General features: G+C 45.1%; 1 protein-coding gene across 1 annotated transcript in view; it reads right to left on the bottom strand.

The window, feature by feature from the left end:
* LOC120401307 overlaps positions 1–20006 on the bottom strand; it is a 52449-nt gene that overhangs the window by 12183 nt on the left and 20260 nt on the right. The window contains exons 6-7 of the mRNA XM_039531100.1: positions 17676–17867; positions 6962–7009 (exon numbers count right to left, since the gene is read on the bottom strand). Coding sequence (XP_039387034.1) covers positions 6962–7009; positions 17676–17867 — 240 coding nt within the window. The remainder of the gene's footprint in view (positions 1–6961; positions 7010–17675; positions 17868–20006) is intronic.

The following is a 20006-nucleotide window of genomic DNA, read 5'->3' as shown; positions in this document are numbered from 1 at the left end:
TTATCCACCAACAGTGCTAGGGCTAGTTATAAAATGTGTACAGTCAGTAACACATGCTAGCATTGCTGGGGCAGTAAATAGTGTGTATAGTGCAGTTCTCCATGAAAAGAGACTGTCAAAATTGTGCCTGCTGTCTCATCGGCTCTGCTCCCCATGTGTATTCTACTGACTTCACTGACACATGTCATCTACTTTTTACTCCTGTTCCCACAGTAGAATAAGCACAGGTCCAGTGTGAGCCTGGACTCTTCTGGTCATCTCATTCAAATTCACCTTAAAAACTGACTTGAGACAAATAAAATAAAATAAAATAAAATAAACCAAAAAACCTGCTCCCCAAGAAGTATAAATGCACATTCCCTCACTTGTATCACACCTAAATTCTAGGTTGTGTTCTCTTTGGTAAAGGGACATTTGTTTTCTGAGGCTCCCAGTGCATCTTTGGGCATGGTACAAGTAACAAATGCCAATGAAGAATAGCAGAACTGTTAACTAAATTCTGACTGCAGATTCTTTATTGGTGATGGATGGGCCAGAAAGAACCCAGCTTGGCTTTCCAATCCCAGTTTGAGTTTGCAGGGGTGGCAGCTAGAATAAACATCTTTTCCCATGTAAACTTAGCAAACATGATACTGCACGTTGAGTGACAGTAAACCTGGAGCCCCACAAGGCCATTTTTACAACCACCCTTTTCAAAGTCAAAACACACTTTAAAGAGACAGCAAGTAGTCCTGCCAGGCAGGATAATATCCAATCGTATTAACGCATCTTCCTTCCCCCTCAGCAGAAATCCACTCCGTACGTGTGTTTATTGTAATGTACCTGTTTGCCTCTAAGTGGCAAGCGCTTCAGGGTAGTGATACTGTTTTATGGATACTTTTTTACTACTGTAAAGGACAGCATTCATCAACAGCACTATGCAAATGATGCAAATAGCAGTATTTGAATGATGGTGGCTATTCCTTCAGGACTATGTTAGCCCATGAGTACCAGTTGGTTCTAATGCTCTGGAGTGGTTTTAGTAGGGTGACCAGATGTCCGGACTTTATAGGGGCAGTCCTGATATTTGGAGTTTTGTCTTATTTAGGCGCCTATTACCCCCAACCCTGTTCCAATTTTTCACACTTGCTATCTGGTCACCCTAGTTTTAGGGACATCATATTCACTTCTGAGCACTTGTAGACAGCATGTAGGTACAATGAAAACCTTGAACTTTTTTCTCATGTCCTTGCACATGAGTGAGCAATAAGCTACTTCTCTGTAAATATTATTTGCCATCCATTACACTGTCCATAGCAGTACTAAATTATTGTTTTCTTCTTGATGTTTTACTGACAGACACCTTTTCATTCTAACACTTCATTCTATGATGTGATCAGCCTGACCTGAATTCATTGTTTTTCCATTTTTCCATTTTTTTCCATTGTTTTAGGTACCTAGCAACCAACGTTTGAGAGAAAAACAATCTAGATGAGTCAATCCTGCTACATCAACAAATACAGGAAGGAGAAGAAATTGATTTTAGATCCAGGCAGAGAAGGGAAGGTAAAGGGAAGGGAGAGGAGATGCAAGCAAAACAAAATGCTAGATGTACTGTGCATCATGCCCATACCTGAGCTATAGGAACAAGCTGAAAAGTTTGGGTGCACTGAATTCTTTTCTGTGAACTTTGTACACAAATGAAAGCAACATAGCCAAATTGAGCTTTCATGTTAACACTGTCTCAATCTGAAGTAACACCACTGAAATAAATGGGATTACTCTGAAGTGGCACTAGTTTGCTGACAGCAAAATTTAACCCACAGCTGCACTGTGCACTGTTGGAAAGCAAGAAAATGGAACCAAAGAATTCATAAAATGGACTTCATCTACAGTGCGGTATCCCCTTTTTCTAGTTCCATTTATGCAGGCCAAAAAAACCCTATGTTTCTAGCCTTTCTGTAACTGTTGTTCTTTGAGATATGTTGCTCATGTCCATTCAATGTTAGGTGTATGTGCACCATATGCACAATTGCCAGAGACTTTTCCCTCAGTTGTATCCATCAGGCCGGCACTAGCACCCTCTGGTGCCACACGCTTATGCGCCAGTATAAGGGGTGGCGCCAGCCCCACACCCTCTTGGTTCCTCCTTGCCAGCCAACTCCAACAGACAGGTTGGAGGGTGGGTCGTGGAATGGACATGAGCAACACATCTCAAAGAACAACAGTTACAGAAAGTTTAGTAACAGATTTTTCTTCTTCCAGTGCTTTCTCATGTCCATTCCATGTTAGGTGACTTACAAGCAGTACCCAAGGAGGTGGGCTCAGAGCTCTTGGACATGCAGACTACAACACAGCTCTCCCAAACCTGGCGTCATCTTCAGGGCCGCCCAGAGGATTCAGGGGGCCTGGGGTCTTCGGCGGAATTGCCTGCTCGTTGCAATTCCCAAATACAGGAAGCTATTCAGCGTGAGAGCCTCTAGGCTGACACTAGTAGGCCTTTCATCCTTTCTACTATTCCACAAAGAGTTGCATGGATCTGTGAAAGAGTGAGAGGGCAAACAATTTATGAATTTACCCTGTATAAGCTTTATACAGAGTAAAACGGATTTATTTGGGGTTCAGGCTCCCAGAAAGGTTGAACACTGGGCTGGGAAAGCCCCTGTTAACTAAAAAGCCCCTGGGCTGAGTGAATCTGAGTTTCAGTGAACTGCAAAGAGGTGTGGCCCAGCTCATTGATTGACAGCCTCGAGGGGAGTCTCTGTGACCGAACCCGTCACACCTCCTCTATGGCCCCCATCTGTAGGAGGGTCTGCACCTCCTGGACAAGGAGTTGCTCATGAGAAGGGTCCCTGAAGAGGAACAGGGATGGGGTGGGAGGGAGGAGTGGGTGAAAACTGCAAGGTACAACCGATTGCCACAGTATTTAGCAGCTAGCAGTCCAATGTTTTGTGGGACCACGCCGGGCTGAAGTGGGACAGTCAGTCCAAAAATAAAGGGGAGGCAGGATCTGAAGCAGGACCTGTTATAGTGCCTGGAGGCGCACCTTCAAAAGACCTGCTTTAGCCCACCAGAGTACCTATGTGACCCTGGATAGGAGGTGGATGGAAGTAGTTGAGGTGGATGGAAGTAGTTGACGGCACTTGTAACCTCTCCCTTTTCCCTTATAGGGGTCCTGTCTTGGAGGCACAGCTGAGAAGCGTGGCAGCTGTTGGGGCCTAACACGCTTCATAGAAGCAAATGGAACATAGAGGCCCAGGGACCAGAGAGTAGCTCTTGAGTCGTTCAGGCCATGTAGTCTCATATCCATCTGCTCGGAAAATAGTGAGCAGTCTTTGAAAGGGAGGTCCTGAATAGACTGCTGGACCTCCTGAGGGAGTCCCAAGGACTGCATCCAAGAGCATCATCTCATGGTGGCTGTGGAGGCCATTGTCCTGGATGCTGCATCTGCTGCATCTGATGCCTCCTGGAGAGAGGCTCTGGCAATATTCTTTCCCTCATCTAAGAGGGCTGAGAATTCCTGCTTTAAGTCTTGGGGCCTGGAGTCCTTAAATTTGGACAAGGAGTCCCACAAATTGTAGTTGTATCTCCCCAGTAATCCAGAAAGACTTCCCCCTCTCATCATTCCAAAAAAGAGAGGGTGGGTGACCTGTTTTAAACAATTTTAGAAGCATTGTTGTCCTTATAATGCTTCTTCAATGCTGTCTTGAATGGTGAGAGCACTAGTGGTTGACTGTCTGGTGTTATACCCAAGAAAGAAGAGGTGGCCATCAAGCTATACTATGTGTATGAGTTAGGAGACGTGTCACTGGCATGAGCACAGGCCAAATTAGACTAAGCAGGAACCAAATGCACTACACAGAGCTTTCAGTGCAATCTATCACACCAGGCATCTTAATATTCTGGACAATACTACAACAGCCCTATGTGGAACAAGTCTAACAGAAGGAGAGAATACTTTATCAGAAGCAAACAATAACCCTAAGGAAATTTTAAGGGTCAAAGGAGCAGAGAAATGTGAGGGGAAACTTACATGATGATTAATATAAACTGCAATAAATTAATAGCTGGCTTTTAAAACACACCAGTCCCAGAGAAATAAGGTAAAGCTTGTGTGCTTCCAGAGGGAAAGGGATGGAAACATTTTAGAAAACTCTTAACTCATCTGTTCACTTTAATCACAAGACGATCCAACGTCCAAGATTAAAGCATCGTCAGGGGACCTGACAAGACTATGTGTATCACACAGAGTCATTTCACTATACAAGATTGTCATCTGGTTCTTACTTGCCCAGAGAGAAATGAGAAATGTATTATAATCCTCCAAAATTATTTTATTCACACATTTCAGTGGAGGATTTTTGAAACAAGTTGTTTATATCAAACAAGGGTTTTGTGCACGGATGATGAAGTTATACTGGCTCATTCTCAGCACAGATACGCATAAAATACAAAGAGCTTTCCTCTTTGTTTACTAGAACAAAAAATGCACTAAACTTTTTTGGAAGCTGGAACTAGATGTCTGAAGAAGACAATGCTGTGGCCACTCTATACCTGGCTCTCCGGCTGTGTTGCTGTGGAAACCAACAATGATTTCACCAACCTTTCTAATTGAAAAAGAATGAGAGGAGGACCATGGCCTGGATTGGTTCTGTCCATTCTGTCTAGGCATTTTTACTGCATGCATCAGCGTGGTATCTGTGTACGGGACTCTTCATTGCTGTTTAGAAGAGAAGGGGTTGATTGCTGGTTTGAGCCTATCACCTCTGGGCTTGGGTGTTTATAAAGGCTTTGCGCTCAGGCCCTTGTGGCTGAGAAAGTGACTGTTTTTTCCCCTACTATTACTCACACCTTCTTGTCAACTGCTGGAAATGGGCCATCCTGATTATCACTACAAAGTTTTTTTTTCTCCTGCTGATAATAGCCCACCTTAACTGATTACCCTTGTTATACTTAGTATGGCAACACCCAGTTTTTCATGTCCTCTGTGTATATACATCTTCCTACTGTATTTTCCACTGCATGCATCCGATGAAGTGGGCTGCAGCCCATGAAAGCTTATGCTCAAATAAATGTGTTAGTCTCTAAGGTGCCACAAGTACTCCTGTTCTTTTTGCGGATACAGACTAACATGGCTACTACTCTGAAACCTTCCATCATTCAGTGACTCCTCTGCCCAATTAAGGAACAGACGTGATAAGATCTAAAGGGATTCTCATCCAATCCTTCTCACCTAGAGAGGTTAAGATGGTGCAGGAACCTTGAGCTAATGTGCATTTGTATAAGGCCCAATGCAGCAAGGTGCTGAGAGACCTCAATTCCCATTCATGTCAGCAGAAGTGCAGCCCTTCTCAAGACAAAAGGTGCTCTGTCCCACTTAGGACTGCCCCATAAAAGGAAAAACAGAGGTACCTTTCAGGACCTGATAAGAACCACAAAAATCCCCTCCCCCAAAAGACAGCTGAGTTTTAGCCAACACTTCCACTTTACAGCGAGACAGTGTGGGCCCGTTTGGACTCTAAGCTGAAAGCCAGGAACTCCGAAGTTCTAATCTCAGCTCTGACCCCTGTTGTGTATCCTTAGAAAGTCACTTAGTGCAACTGACAAAACGGAGGCAGGGAAGTTAATCTTATTCTCACAACACGGCTGAGAGGTAAGTTAATGTTTGTACTTGAAAAGAGAGTAAAGCATTAAATCAGTGCTAAATATAACTACCCTCCAATACTTTCCCTTTAACCATTCAATACTTGGATGGGACAATACTAAAGAAAACCCTGGTGCTAGTGAGTCAGTAGGTGCTACTGTTCCCGCTGAATCAATGCCCAAGATCGTTTAGGGGTCTATTCTGCAGCTGGAGATACTAAATCATTGTGGTCATACAAGATCCCACAACATTTTTTCTAAGAGCAGGGGTGTTAAAGGCTAGTGTCCTGCCCAAACTCCCCCTTGTGGTTTCAACTCAGGACAGAAGAATTCACGTTCTCTTCCAAGCTGCTATGCAATGTTGCTGTGACCTATTAGACAGCTACTATGTTCCACCTCAGAGGTGGCTGCATTTCACTGACGGATGAAGTGATACTTTACCCCTCTGTTGTCACACTAGATTAATTAGAGAAAGATTGTGGCCAGCCCCTGCAAGGGAGGACAAAGTAGGGGAGAGGGTGAAAGGGGCCTCACTTGCTGCCCCAGTCCAGAGGCTGCACACTATGGCACTCTTGCTTTCAGAGAACACAAGGCCTGTGAGATGCTAGTGCTATGGCTTGCATTAGCCTCAACAAATATGGATTGAGGGGGTGGACTTTAGCCTCACCCTCCCCACTCTACACCACTCAGCAAAGCTGGCTGGATGCTGTACCCACTTCAAGATAGTAGAGGAGCGTTAGGCATAATCCCACCCAGGGCTCCTACTGGGGCAGAGCCTCTCCACGCCATCGCTAACTCAGGGCCATGCCACAAGCGTGATAAAAGTTTCAACTGTTTGCAAAGTGCTTTGAGTAATTCAGATGAAAGGAGCTATAGAAATGAGGAGCATCACCATAAATAAACGAAGTGACACTATACGGGTAACTAATCTCAAATGGAGAATCCCTCCATTTCATTCAGTGAAGATACAGTACTCCGTTTTCCAAAACGCACTAAGGACCCAATCTAACTCCTCTTACGTCAATGGAAAGATTTCCAGTGGCTTTTGAAAGGTGCTGCTGCATTGGGTCCAAAAGTAGACTTCATTTTGTAAGTGTTTTAGCCGGAATTCTTAACTTCCCTTGGAAGAAGCAAATAATTTTCAATCTCCTGATTATTATTTTTCTTTTTACAACAAATTTCTAAAAAAAAACCCCAATATATAATCAAAGGAATATTTAGAGATGTTAAGACGCATACATGGGTTGCACAGAAAAATAATGAATTTCCTTTTCACTTTCACCAGTAATGTTATATTTCTAATCCTCTCATTTAGAAGAGATTCATTTTCATACTTTACCTTCTCAATGCAAGTTTTCATTTCTGCTATTTCCCTCAGACAGGCATCCTGTAAAATAATTCAAAGAATAATCACAATTTTGTGGTAAAGAGTTTGTTGTTCATATATACTTATATGTTCGGGGGATATAGTTTGTTTGAAACAAAGCTGTCCGCTATCAATAATGCATTGTTTTCTTATTAAATGTAGGGAGGGATTTTTCAAAAGCACCTAAGGGAGTTGTGTACCCAGTTCCCATGGGCTCTCATTGGAAGTTTGGTGCCTAACTCTCTTAGGTGAGTTTGAAAATACCACCCTTAGAGTACATGAAAGAGGTTGAATTGAAATCTCCATTCCCAGAACAGGTACAGCACAGGCAACAGGAGAATAAGCTTCCCCACACCGGCCTGCCAAGACCTCAACCTTGAAGAGGAGGGACCAACTCCAGGAGTGAGGAAGTAGTTCAGCCTCCCCACTAAAACGGTTTGAAATTTCAACAACAAAAAATTCCACAAAATTTTATTTTCCATTTTTCTGCAAGTCTACTCCCCGCCTGCCCATCAATCCTCTACTTCTTGTAGACAGCCAAGAAGGAGGCCATTTAGGGGCCATTTGTTCACTGGGAACTAGACTGAGATTACCAAACTCATTTCCCATGAGCCACCGAACAGCCATCTGATACTAACCGCCCTTGGTCACCATCTGTGTAGGTTAGATTTGAAGAGAGGCCCTTAGGCCTTAGCCTGGGAGGTCTCTGTAAGGAGCTGACCAACTTTAAGTCACATGGATGTCAAAGGGAATGGAGGGTCCTTAGCACCTCACGGCAGGTCTACATTTTGCAGGAAAGGGAACTTAAGTACTGCAATAGGCTATGCCAACACTTAAATTGCTACAGCACTTCAGTGTAAGAACATAAGAACATAAGAAAGGCCGTACCGGGTCAGACCAAAGGTCCATCTAGCCCAGTATCTGTCTACCGACAGTGGCCAATGCCAGGTGCCCCTGAGGGAGTGAACCTAACAGGCAATGATCAAGTGATCTCTCTCCTGCCATCCATCTCCATCCTCTGACGAACAGAGGCTAGGGACACCATTCTTACCCATTCTGGCTAATAGCCATTTATGGACTTAGCCACCATGAATTTATCCAGTCCCCTTTTAAACATTGTTATAGTCCTAGCCTTCACAACCTCCTCAGGTAAGGAGTTCCACAAGTTGACTGTGCGCTGCGTGAAGAAGAACTTCCTTTTATTTGTTTTAAACCTGCTGCCTATTAATTTCATTTGGTGACCCCTAGTTCTTGTATTATGGGAATAAGTAAATAACTTTTCCTTATCCACTTTCTCAACATCACTCATGATTTTATATATCTCTATCATGTCCCCCCTTAGTCTCCTTTTTTCCAAACTGAAGAGTCCTAGCCTCTTTAATCTTTCCTCATATGGGACCCTCTCTAAACCCCTAATCATTTTAGTTGCTCTTTTCTGAACCTTTTCTAGTGCTAGAATATCTTTTTTGAGGTGAGGAGACCACATCTGTACACAGTATTCGAGATGTGGGCGTACCATGGATTTATATAAGGGCAATAATATATTCTCAGTCTTATTCTCTATCCCCTTTTTAATTATTCCTAACATCCTGTTTGCTTTTTTGACCGCCTCTGCACACTGCGTGGACATCTTCAGAGAACTATCCACGATAACTCCAAGATCTTGTTCCTGACTCGTTGTAGCTAAATTAGCCCCCATCATGTTGTATGTATAGTTGGGGTTATTTTTTCCAATGTGCATTACTTTACATTTATCCACATTAAATTTCATTTGCCATTTTGTTGCCCAATCACTTAGTTTTGTGAGATCTTTTTGAAGTTCTTCACAATCTGCTTTGGTCTTAACTATCTTGAGTAGTTTAGTATCATCTGCAAACTTTGCCACCTCACTGTTTACCCTTTCTCCAGATCATTTATGAATAAATTGAATAGGATTGGTCCTAGGACTGACCCTTGGGGAACACCACTAGTTACCCCTCTCCATTCTGAGAATTTACCATTAATTCCTACCCTTTGTTCCCTGTCCTTTAACCAGTTCTCAATCCATGAAAGGACCTTTCCTTTTATCCCATGACAGCTTAATTTACGTAAGAGCCTTTGGTGAGGGACCTTGTCAAAGGCTTTCTGGAAATCTAAGTACACTATGTCCACCGGATCCCCCTTGTCCACATGTTTGTTGACCCCTTCAAAGAACTCTAATAGATTAGTAAGACACGATTTCCCTTTACAGAAACCATGTTGACTATTGCTCAAGAGTTTATGTTTTTCTATGTGTCTGACAATTTTATTCTTTACTATTGTTTCAACTAATTTGCCCGGTATCGACGTTAGACTTACCGGTCTGTAATTGCCAGGATCTCCCCTAGAGCCCTTTTTAAATATTGGCGTTACATTAGCTAACTTCTAGTCATTGGGTACCGAAGCCGATTTAAAGGACAGGTTACAAACCTTGGTTAATAGTTCCGCAACTTCACATTTGAGTTCTTTCAGAACTCTTGGGTGAATGCCATCTGGTCCCAGTGACTTGTTAATGTTGAGTTTATCAATTAATTCCAAAACCTCCTCTAGTGACACTTCAATCTGTGACAGTTCCTCAGATTTGTCACCTACAAAAGCCAGCTCAGGTTTGGGAATCTCCCTAACATCCTCAGCCGTGAAGACTGAAGCAAAGAATCCATTTAGTTTCTCCGCAATGACTTTATCATCTTTAAGCGCTCCTTTTGTATTTTCATCGTCAAGGGGCCCCACTGGTTGTTTAGCAGGCTTCCTGCTTCTGATGTACTTAAAAAACATTTTGTTATTACCTTTGGAGTTTTTGGCTAGCCGTTCTTCAAACTCCTCTTTGGCTTTTCTTATTACACTCTTGCACTTAAGTTGGCAGTGTTTGTGCTCCTTTCTATTTGCCTCACTGGGATTTGACTTCCACTTTTTAAAGGAAGTCTTTTTATCTCTCACTGCTTCTTTTACATGGTTGTTAAGCCATGGTGGCTCTTTTTTAGTTCTTTTACTGTTTTTCTTAATTTGGGGTATACATTGAAGTTGGGCCTCTATTATGGTGTCTTTAAAAAGGGCCCACGCAACTTGCAGGGATTTCACTTTAGTCACTGTACCTTTTAACTTTTGTCTAACTAACCCCCTCATTTTTGTATAGTTCCCCCTTTTGAAATTAAAGGCCACAGTGTTGGGCAGTTGAGATGTTCTTCCCACCACAGGGATGTTGAATGCTATTGTATTATGGTCACTATTTCCAAGCGGTCCTGCTATAGTTACCTCTTGGACCAGCTCCTGCGCTCCACTCAGGATTAAATCTAGAGTCGCCTCTCCCCTTGTGGGTTCCCGTACCAGCTGCTCCATGAAGCAGTCATTTAAAGTATCGAGAAATTCTATCTCTGCATTTTGTCCTGAAGTGAAATGTTCCCAGTCAATATGGGGATAATTGAAATCCCCCATTATTATTGGGTTCTTAATTTTGATAGCCTCTCTAATTTCCCTTAGCATTTCATCATCACTATTACTGTCCTGGTCAGGTGGTCGATAATAGATCCCTACTGTTATATTTTTACTAGAGCATGAAATTTCTATCCATAGAGACTCTATGGAACCTGTGGATTCGCTTAAGATTTTTACTTCATTTGAATCTACACTTTCTTTAACATATAGTGCCACTCCTCCCCCTGCTTGGCCTGTTCTGTCCTTCCGATATATTTTGTACCCCGGAATGATTGTGTCCCATTGATTGGTCTCAGTCCACCAGGTTTCTGTGATGCCTATTATATCTATATCCTCCTTTATCACAAGGCACTCTAGTTCACCCATCTTATTATTTAGACTTCTGGCATTTGTGTACAAGCACTTTAAAAACTTGTCCCTGTTTATTAGCCTGCCTTTTTCTGATGTGCCAGATTCTTTTTTATGTGACTGTTTATCATCTGATCCGGCCCTTACGTTATACTTCTCATTCCTCTGCTCCTGACTATAACCTGGAGATTCTCTATCATCAGACTCTCCCCTAAGAGAAGTCTGTGTCCGATCCACACGCTCCTCTGCAGCAGTCGGCTTTCCCCCATCTCCTAGTTTAAAAACTGCTCTACAACCTTTTTAATGTTTAGTGCCAGCAGTCTGGTTCCACTTTGGTTTAGGTGGAGCCCATCTCTCCTGTATAGGCTCCTCCCATCCCAGAAGTTTCCCCAGTTCCTAATGAACGTGAACCCCTCCTCTCTACACCATTGTCTCATCCACGCATTGAGACTCTGAAGCTCTGCCTGCCTACCTGGCCCTGCGCGTGGAACTGGGAGCATTTCTGAAAATGCCACCATAGAGGTCCTGGATTTCAGTCTCTTCCCTAGCAGCCTAAATTTGACTTCCAGGACATCTCTCCTACCCTTCCCTATGTCATTGATACCTACATGTACCACGACCACCGGCTCCTCCCCAGCACTACACATAAGTCTATCTAGATGCCTCGAGAGATCCGCAACCTTCGCACCAGGCAGGCAAGTCACCATACGGTTCTCCCGGTCATCACAGACCCAGCTATCTACATTTCTAATAATCGAATCTCCCATTACTAACACCTGCCTTTTCCTAGAAACTGGAGTTCCCTCCCCCAGAGAGGCAACCTCAGTGCGAGAGGCAACCCCAGCACCATCTGGAAGGAGGGTCCCAACTACGGGAAGGTTTCCCTCTGCTCCCATTGACTGCTCTACTTCCCTGGGCCCTTCTTCCTCCTCAACAGCACAGGAGGTGGGACAATTCTACAGTGTCCCGGAAAGCCTCATCAACATACCTCTCTGCCTCTCTCAGCTCCTCCAGTTCCGCCACCCTGGCCTCCAAAGTCCGTACATGGTCTCTGAGGGTCAGGAGCTCCTTGCACCGACTGCACACATACGCCACCCGCCCACAGGGCAGGTAATCATACATGCGACAGTCAGCGCAATAAACTGGATAGCCCCCACTCTGCTGCTGGGCTTCTGCCTGCATTGTCTCCTAGTTAGTGAAAGGGTGGTTTACGGAAAGTAGTTTTGGAATGTGGTTCGGTTTATAGGTTTTAGGGGGGGGCCACGGGGAAGGGGTTAGGGCTGGCGAGGGGCTCCCACTCCCTTCCCACTCCCCTGCCTAACTCCCTTGCGAAACTCCCTGTTAGCAGCCCCTGTTCGCAAAAGACACTCACTGCAACAATGGGAGGGATTCTCCCATCACTGTAGTTAATCCACCTGCCCAAGCAGCGGTAGCTAGGCTGACAGACGAATTCTTCCATAAGCATAGTGCTGTCTACAGCGGGGGTTAGGTTGGCGTAAGTACATCGCTTAGAAGTGTGGATTTCTCAGATCCCTGAGCAATGTAGCTGGGTTGACCTAACTTTTTAGCGTAGACCTGGCCATAGGTTCTTGTGAAAGAAAGATACTGTAAATTGGAAATATCCAGTTTCTGCAGCATCTTAAGGCAACATTTTTTAAAAAACAACCTTCGAATAAAGAGGAAGAGGAGGGTGGCTCTGCTCCATTGTTATCTTTATATAGATCTTTTTAGCAAGGAAGAAGAATTGACTAAGGACCTGATCCTGCAATGAGATCCATGCACGCTGACATCAATAGGGTTTTCTGCAGGCGCAAGGGTCTGTCCATGTGAGTCTGAAAGGGGCCTAACTGACTATACAGGGTAACAAACTATACACAAAGTGATGTCAGGTACAGGTAATAAAAAGACAAAACAGAGAAAAATATACGTTCATTGACTTCTTTTAACTAGAATAATCAGAGGGGTTTCTGGTAACTAACAGGTACAAAATTTTCAGCAAGAGAGGTGGTTTTCTACATTTATTCCTTTCAACTGTATAGTCTACATGTCAGAATTTGTATGCAAGGAAACAATCACGCTGCATGATTGGAACAATGGCATAGTCATTTTCTTTAGAATGTTCTTTCAGATTACTCATGTGGATTTTATCCTTTGTATTGTGCTGCAGAATGTCCCCATTATTTTGTGATCTCACAGAGAACATTCTAAATGAAACTGGCAATATATACAAAATGCTAAACTCCAGCAGAATGGAATAGAAAGAGTAAAATAAGGAAAATACAGTAAGAATTAAGAATAGATCTTCCTTTTTTTCTTCCCAAAGGAAATAAGTGATTTTTATTCAGACATTTTTTCATTACTGCAACAATGGTTCACTTTGGCCACACCTCAATATGCATTAGAGGTCAGGAAAATCTCATGTAAACATACCAGGGCCAATTGTGCTTTTTTTCCATTGTAAGTCTGGCATAACTCCACTGATTTCACAAGAATAACTGCAGTTTGGCTCACTAAATATAGATTCTGAGCCACCTAACTACAGAAGAATTCTGCTAAGATCCTTAGCATTTAAATACATTAGTACAAATAAACTGAGTCCTCACAATTGAAGGTCACTTCATTCAGTCTTCCAACAACATTTTATAATGTTTCTCATGTTACAAATTAAGTGTAGAAAAAATACTAAAATGATTAACAAATGTCTGGGCCCAACATAGCTCAGGCTTACTAGATGTCTTTCTTCGTTCCCAGGTTGACAAAAGCAGGGAGTGCTGCAGATGGATGATCAGCTCCTTGAGTGCAGCAACTCATTGAGAGCTTGATTGTACTCCTTGAGCATACTCCCACTGAACTCAATTCAAGCCTTACTGTTGACTTCCAGGGGAGCTGCAAGTGATCAGCAATTCTCAGGATGTGAGCCTAATAAAACAAATGGCTTTGACAAGTCCAATGGGATTAACAGTCAACTCACCTTGATCATAGGGAGTGGTGTTCTGATCTGGGATCTCTAAGAGTCAGGGGGAATTGTGAAGGTCAGATTTTTTCTTCTGCTCTCACAACTCCACTTGCCCCAGTGACCCCATCCCATCTCCTGATCTCCCCTGTGCCCACTCTCATCCCTCCCTTACTTTTCTCCTTAAACTGTCGCTCTTCTCTGGCTCCTTCCCCTCAAAAAGCAAACATACTTTAGTCTCTCCCATCCTAAAAAAAACCAATACACCCCACTTGCCTCTCCAGCTACTGCCCCATCTCCCTTACACTTCTAAGCTCCCTGAACATGCTATTTACAATCACTGTCTCAGAACCAGAACACCATCTCATCTGCCTTGATCTGTCAGCTGCCTTCAACCCAATCAACCATGCTCTTGAAATCATGTTCTCCCTTGGCTTTCATGACTTTGTCTTCTCCTAGGCCTCCTCTTACCTCTCTAACTGCTCCTTCAACTAGTCCTTCTGAATATCCTCATCCGCCCCGCAGTGGTGATTCCAAAGGCTCTGTTCTTTGCCACATTCTCTTCCCTGTCTACATCAGTGGTACTCAGACTGAGGATTGCTAGCTGCAAATGGCTCTTTAATGTGTCTCCCGCGGCTCTTTGCAGCACATATTAAAACACTGTGTGATTTAACTATTAACCAATCTAAGTTATTAACCAAGCAGGATGCTTTTAGTATGTTACTAACCAATTAAATGATTAACTTGCACTAAATTATTAACCAATCAGGATGCTTTTACTATGATCACATGTTTCCTTGCATGAACTATTATATATATATAGTACTATAGTAAATAAAACAATGAATTCACACAACTGTGGCTCTTTTGGGTATTGTTGATCGCTAATTTGGCTCCTGAACCACTAAGGCCTGAGTATCACTGCTCTATACCTTATATCTGGGTAATCTCATTTGCAAACACAAATTCAACTACCACTCCATTCTGACTACTGACTACTACCTCTCTACTCCAGACCCATCTCCCTGTGTCCAAACTAAAATCTCTGCCTATCTGTCTGACGTCTCCTTGTGCATGTCTAAATATCAGCTCGAGCTCAACATGGCTAAAACAGAGCTCTTAATCGCCCCTTCCAAAACTCTCCCTGCTACCTCCTTTCTTGATTACTGTGGACAATACCATCACCCTGCCTGTAACCTGGGTGTCATCTTTGTCACATTTCTCTCTCTAGCACCTCACATTCAGGCTATGTCTTAGTCTTGCAGATTCTTTCTGGATAACATCTCTAAAATATGATTTTTCCTGTCCATCCACACAGCTAAAACTTTCACCCAGCCTCTCATCACGTTGCATCTTAATTACTGCAACATCCTTTTCTCTGACAATCTTGCCCCACTCATGTCCATTCAGCATGCTGCTGCAAAGATCACTTTCCTAGTGCACTGCTTTACCATGTCATCCCTTTGCATCCCTTCACTGGCTCCCTCTTCTCTAGAGAATCAAACGTAAGATAGCTCTCTTCACTTTCAAGGCCCTTCACGGCCAATCCCCACCCTACTCTGTCATCTCCCATTCAGTACTGAAATGTTGATTCCTGCCTCCATCTAGCCCTTCCATCACTCCCTCGTTAAATTTTCAGACTCCTTTGTGCTTTCTCCCATGCTGCTCCTCACGCATGGGAGGAGCTCCCCATAAACATCCACAGAACTAATACATTATACTCTTTCAAAATCTTCCTTAAAACTCTCTTTGCCAAGATACCTACCAAAAAATTTTACAGGGGTTAGGCTGCTGGTATGCTGAGACTATTGCCTCTCATGCTGACTAGCAGGGCCGGCTCCAGGCACCAGCATTCCAAGCTGGTGCTTGGGGCGGCAATCTGCAAGGGGCGGCAGTCCCTGTTGTTTTGCCCCCAAGCAGCACGCCGAATTGCCGCCACAGGGGGCGGGGGCAGTCCGTGTGCCGTTAGGGTGGCAGGCGCTTTCCGCAGTGGCAGCAATTCTGCAGCAGCTTCTATGTTTAGCTGTCAGGGGCGGCTTCAGCTAAACATAGAAGCTGCCGCCGAATTGCCGCCTCCGCAGAAACGGGCCTGCCGCCCTAACGGCACATGGACTGCCCCTGCCCCCCACGTCGGCAATTCCGCATGCTGCTTGGGGCGGCGAAAACTGCAGAGCCGGCCCTGCTGACCAGTACTGTCTCATTGTTTACTTGCCCTCCCCCAACTGTCTGTATCCATCTGTTGTATCTTGTCTTATATTTAGATTGCAAGCTCTTGGGGCAACAACCATCTTTTTCTGTGTTTGTACAGCTCCTAGCACATTGGGGTCCTGGTCCATGACTAGGACTCCTAGGTACTGTGCTGCTGCTGCTAATAATAATAATTAATAAAGGTGTTAATATGTATCAAAAACTTAACTGTCTCTTCAAATGTTTACACTGGGAGTTTATACTTCACTTTGGGTACAATCTGTAAGTATTTTGGATGGTGCACAGTAGCAAGGCACCAATTTGTGTATATCATGTCAGAGTTTTAGAGTAAATGCAACCTCAGTTACTGAAAACAACCCAGTGATCATGTTAACTATATAGTGAAGGAGAAAGACTCTACCCTGACTACATTCTTCTGCCATAACAGGAACCCCCAAAGCTGGTCTTAGCTGAAAAAACAGTAAATAGCCATCTTCCTGAAAGCTACTGTGCAATATCGCAGGCTAGCTCCCTGTTTAGGCCTGATCCCGAATCACAGAAGTCAGCGGAAGAACAAACAGATTTCAGGGACACAAGATTGGCCCCTTACTAGGGTTGCCAACTTTCTCATCGCACAAAACCAAACACCCTGGCCCCGCCCCTTCCCTGAAGCCCCCCTCCTCCCCCCCGCGGACACTACATTCCCCCTCCCTTGGTGGCTCGCTCTCCCCCACCCTCGCTCACTTTCACTGGGCTGGGGCAGGGGGGTGGGGTATGGAAGTGAGTGAGTGAGGGCTCTAAATGGGGGTGTGGGCTCTGGGGTGGGGCTCAGGGTGTGGGAGGGGGCTCTAAGCTGGGGCAGGGAGTTGGGGTGTGGGAGGGGGTGAGGGTTCCAGATGGGGGTGTGGGCTCTGGGGTGGGGCTGGGGATGAGAGGTTTAGGGTACAGGGGGTGGGCTCCAGGCTGGGGGTTGGGGCTGAGGGATTCAGAATGTGGGAGGGGGCTGTGGGTTGAGGCAGGGGATGGAGGTGTGGGAGGGGTGAGAGCTCTGGGCTGGGGGTGTGGGCTCTGGGGTGGAGCTGGGGGTCAGGGGTTTGGGGTGCAGGAGGAGGCTCCAGGTTGGGGGGGGGTCAGGGTTGGGGCACGGGTTTACCTCTGGCAGCTCCTGGTCAGCAGCACAGCGGGGCTAAGGCAGGATCCCTGCCTGTTCTGGCACCGCACTGCACCCTGGAAGCAGCCAGGAGCAGGTCTGGCTCCTAGGCGGGAGGGCCAGGAGGCTCCGCGCGCTGCTCTCACCGGCAGGTCTCCCCCTGCTCCCATTGCCTGTGATTCCTGGCCAATGGGAGTGTGGAGTCAGTGCTCAGGGCAGGAATCACAGAGCCCCGTGGCCACCCCGCCTAGGAGCCAGACCTGCTGGCGGCTTCCAGGGCACAGCACGGTGCCAGGACAGGTAGGGACTAGTCTGCCTTAGACCTGCAGCACCGCTGACCGGACTTTTAGCGGCCCGTTTGGCAGTGCTGATGGAGCCGCCAGGGTCCCTTTTCAACCCGGTGGGCCGGTTGAAAACCAGACACCTGGCAACCCTACCCCTTGCTTATGTATTCCACTAAAAAAGAAGCAACAAGCCACTTTTTGCCAATATTGCCACACTCTGATATTATCAAAGACGCTGACAAGTAAACTCCAGTGTGTTAACATGCAGTGCAGCCTTTACAAATTCAGTGCAAACACACGTCCTTTCATAAGCACCTTCTCATTTTCTAAAACTGATACTTTTTGCCTTTCCCGCTCCTTTGTTTTTTCAAGTTGGGACTTTAACTCTTCCATTTCAAGAACCAACTTGCTTTGCTTCATTTTGGTCATCTGAGCTTGTTTTTCCTCATTATTCTGAATTCTTTGCAGCTGGGCTTTTAACTCCTCCATTTCAACTAACAAACTATCCTGGGGGAAAAGAAAAAAACATAAGAGCACACTTACTATTAGTCTATATTCATTCCAAATAAATGTTTAACACGCCCTGATTCTGGGTAATAAATATGCATGTATACATCCTGGGACAAGATCACACCTCTAGATCTGCCCCAACCATAAAGGAGTGTCACAGCTCTAGTTACAGACTCAAGAGTTCCATGTATGGAGCAGGCTTGGGGTGACATTAACAGTTCTGTGGATTCAGGGGTCAAATTGGGCTGGGTCACATTGTTTCAGATGACTTTGCCTGGTTTTTTTGTTTGTTTGTTTATTTTTTGGCTTTTTTTAAGGCTGCCACCTTGTTCTCCAGAAATTGAGCAGTTATTTTAAAAAGTAAGCATGAAATCCTAGTCTCATTGAAGCCAATGAGAGTTTTGCCACTGATTTCAATGGGGCCAGGATTACACCCCAAGTCTCTAATCCTTATGGGTTGCAGAGCAAACCTGGAAACCTTGAAAATGTGACGTCAGCATAACGAATGCAGTATCACCTACCTGCATCTGCGCAGAGCAGACTAAGCCTCCAGCCATGGGGCATCAGACTCCAACCCCTGGCCGCGTGGCAGCGGGCTCCAATCCCTGCTCTGGCTGCATGGCACTGACCTCCAATCCTGCCAGCGGCTGCTGGCCCCAGGCACTGACCCCTGTCCGTGCACTTTGACCCCCAGCCCCGGTTGCCAGCCCCGGATCAGATTGCCAGCCCTGGTAACACAGCAATGGGCACCAACCCCAGGCTCTGGTGGGTGCTGGCCCAGGACACTGACTCCTAACCCCGGCTGTGCAGCAGCAGGCATATACCCCAAGTGCCAACTCTGGGTGCCGACCCCCGGCCCCAGTCGCACAGCAGCAGGTGCTGGCTCCGGGTTCCAACCCCGGCTGCATGGTAGTGGGTGGTGATCCCCGGCTCTAGCCATGCAACTGTGGATGCTCACCCTGGGATCCAGTGGGTGCTGGCCCAGGGCATCAACTCCCGGCCTCAGGTGCCGATCCACATCTCCGGCCTTTGCTGTCTCACCCTCCACCCCTCCATCCATCCTCCCTGGCCCCCGCTGCCTTACCCCCAATCCCTCCATCCAGTTCATAACTTGCCAGATTTGCTGTGAAAAGTGATGTTAACAAACATACAAATATCACTTTTCACAGCATTATATTTATTATTGAGTCCGCAAAAAAAACCCTACATAAATAAATTACAATGATCTGGATGTGTATACATGCATATTTATTTGTTTTTCCCAACGCTAATAAAGTATTTTAGGAAAAAGTGTCAGTGCAGCCACCAGCAAGAGTTGGTGGCCACACACTGAGCAGTATTTGTTGTGAGAACCCCTGTCTTAGATTCAGGATTGAGAAAGATCACATTTCACTTTTTTCATTCTCCAAGGATATAGCTAGCAAAAACAAGGAACTTGAGACTTTATATTCCTGACTTTTCCAAGAAGAAGAAAAAAAGGTGTACTAATTTTTCAGGTATCAGAGAGGTAGCCGTGTTAGTCTGGTTCTGTAAAAGCAGCAAAGACTCCTGTGGCACCTTATAGACTAACAGACGTTTTGCAGCATGAGCTTTCGTGGGTGAATGCCCACTTCGTCGGATGCAAGAGTGGAAATTTCCAGGGGCAGGTAAATATAAGCAAGCAAGAAGCAAGCTAGAGATAACGAGGTTAGATCAATCAGGGAGGATGAGGCCCTGTTCTAGCAGTTGAGGTGTGAAAACCAAGGGAGGAGAAACTGGTTCTGTAGTTGGCAAGCCATTCACAGTCTTTGTTTAATCCTAAACTGATGGTGTCAAATTTGCAAATGAACTGAAGCTCAGCAGTTTCTCTTTGAAGTCTGGTCCTAAAGTTTTTTTGCTGGAGGATGGCCACCTTAAGATCTGCTATTGTGTGGCCAGGGAGGTTGAAGTGTTCTCCTACAGGTTTTTGTATATTGCCATTCCTAATATCTGATTTGTGTCCATTTATCCTTTTCCTTAGAGACTGTCCAGTTTGGCCGATGTACATAGCAGAAGGGCATTGCTGGCATATGATGGCATATATTACATTGGTGGATGTGCAGGTGAATGAACCGGTGATGGTGTGGCTGATCTGGTTAGGTCCTGTGATGGTGTTGC

This window comes from Mauremys reevesii, linkage group 3 (assembly GCF_016161935.1).
Source record: "Mauremys reevesii isolate NIE-2019 linkage group 3, ASM1616193v1, whole genome shotgun sequence".
NCBI classification, from domain to species: Eukaryota; Metazoa; Chordata; order Testudines; family Geoemydidae; genus Mauremys; species Mauremys reevesii.
This window is presented reverse-complemented; position numbering and strand designations above follow the sequence as displayed.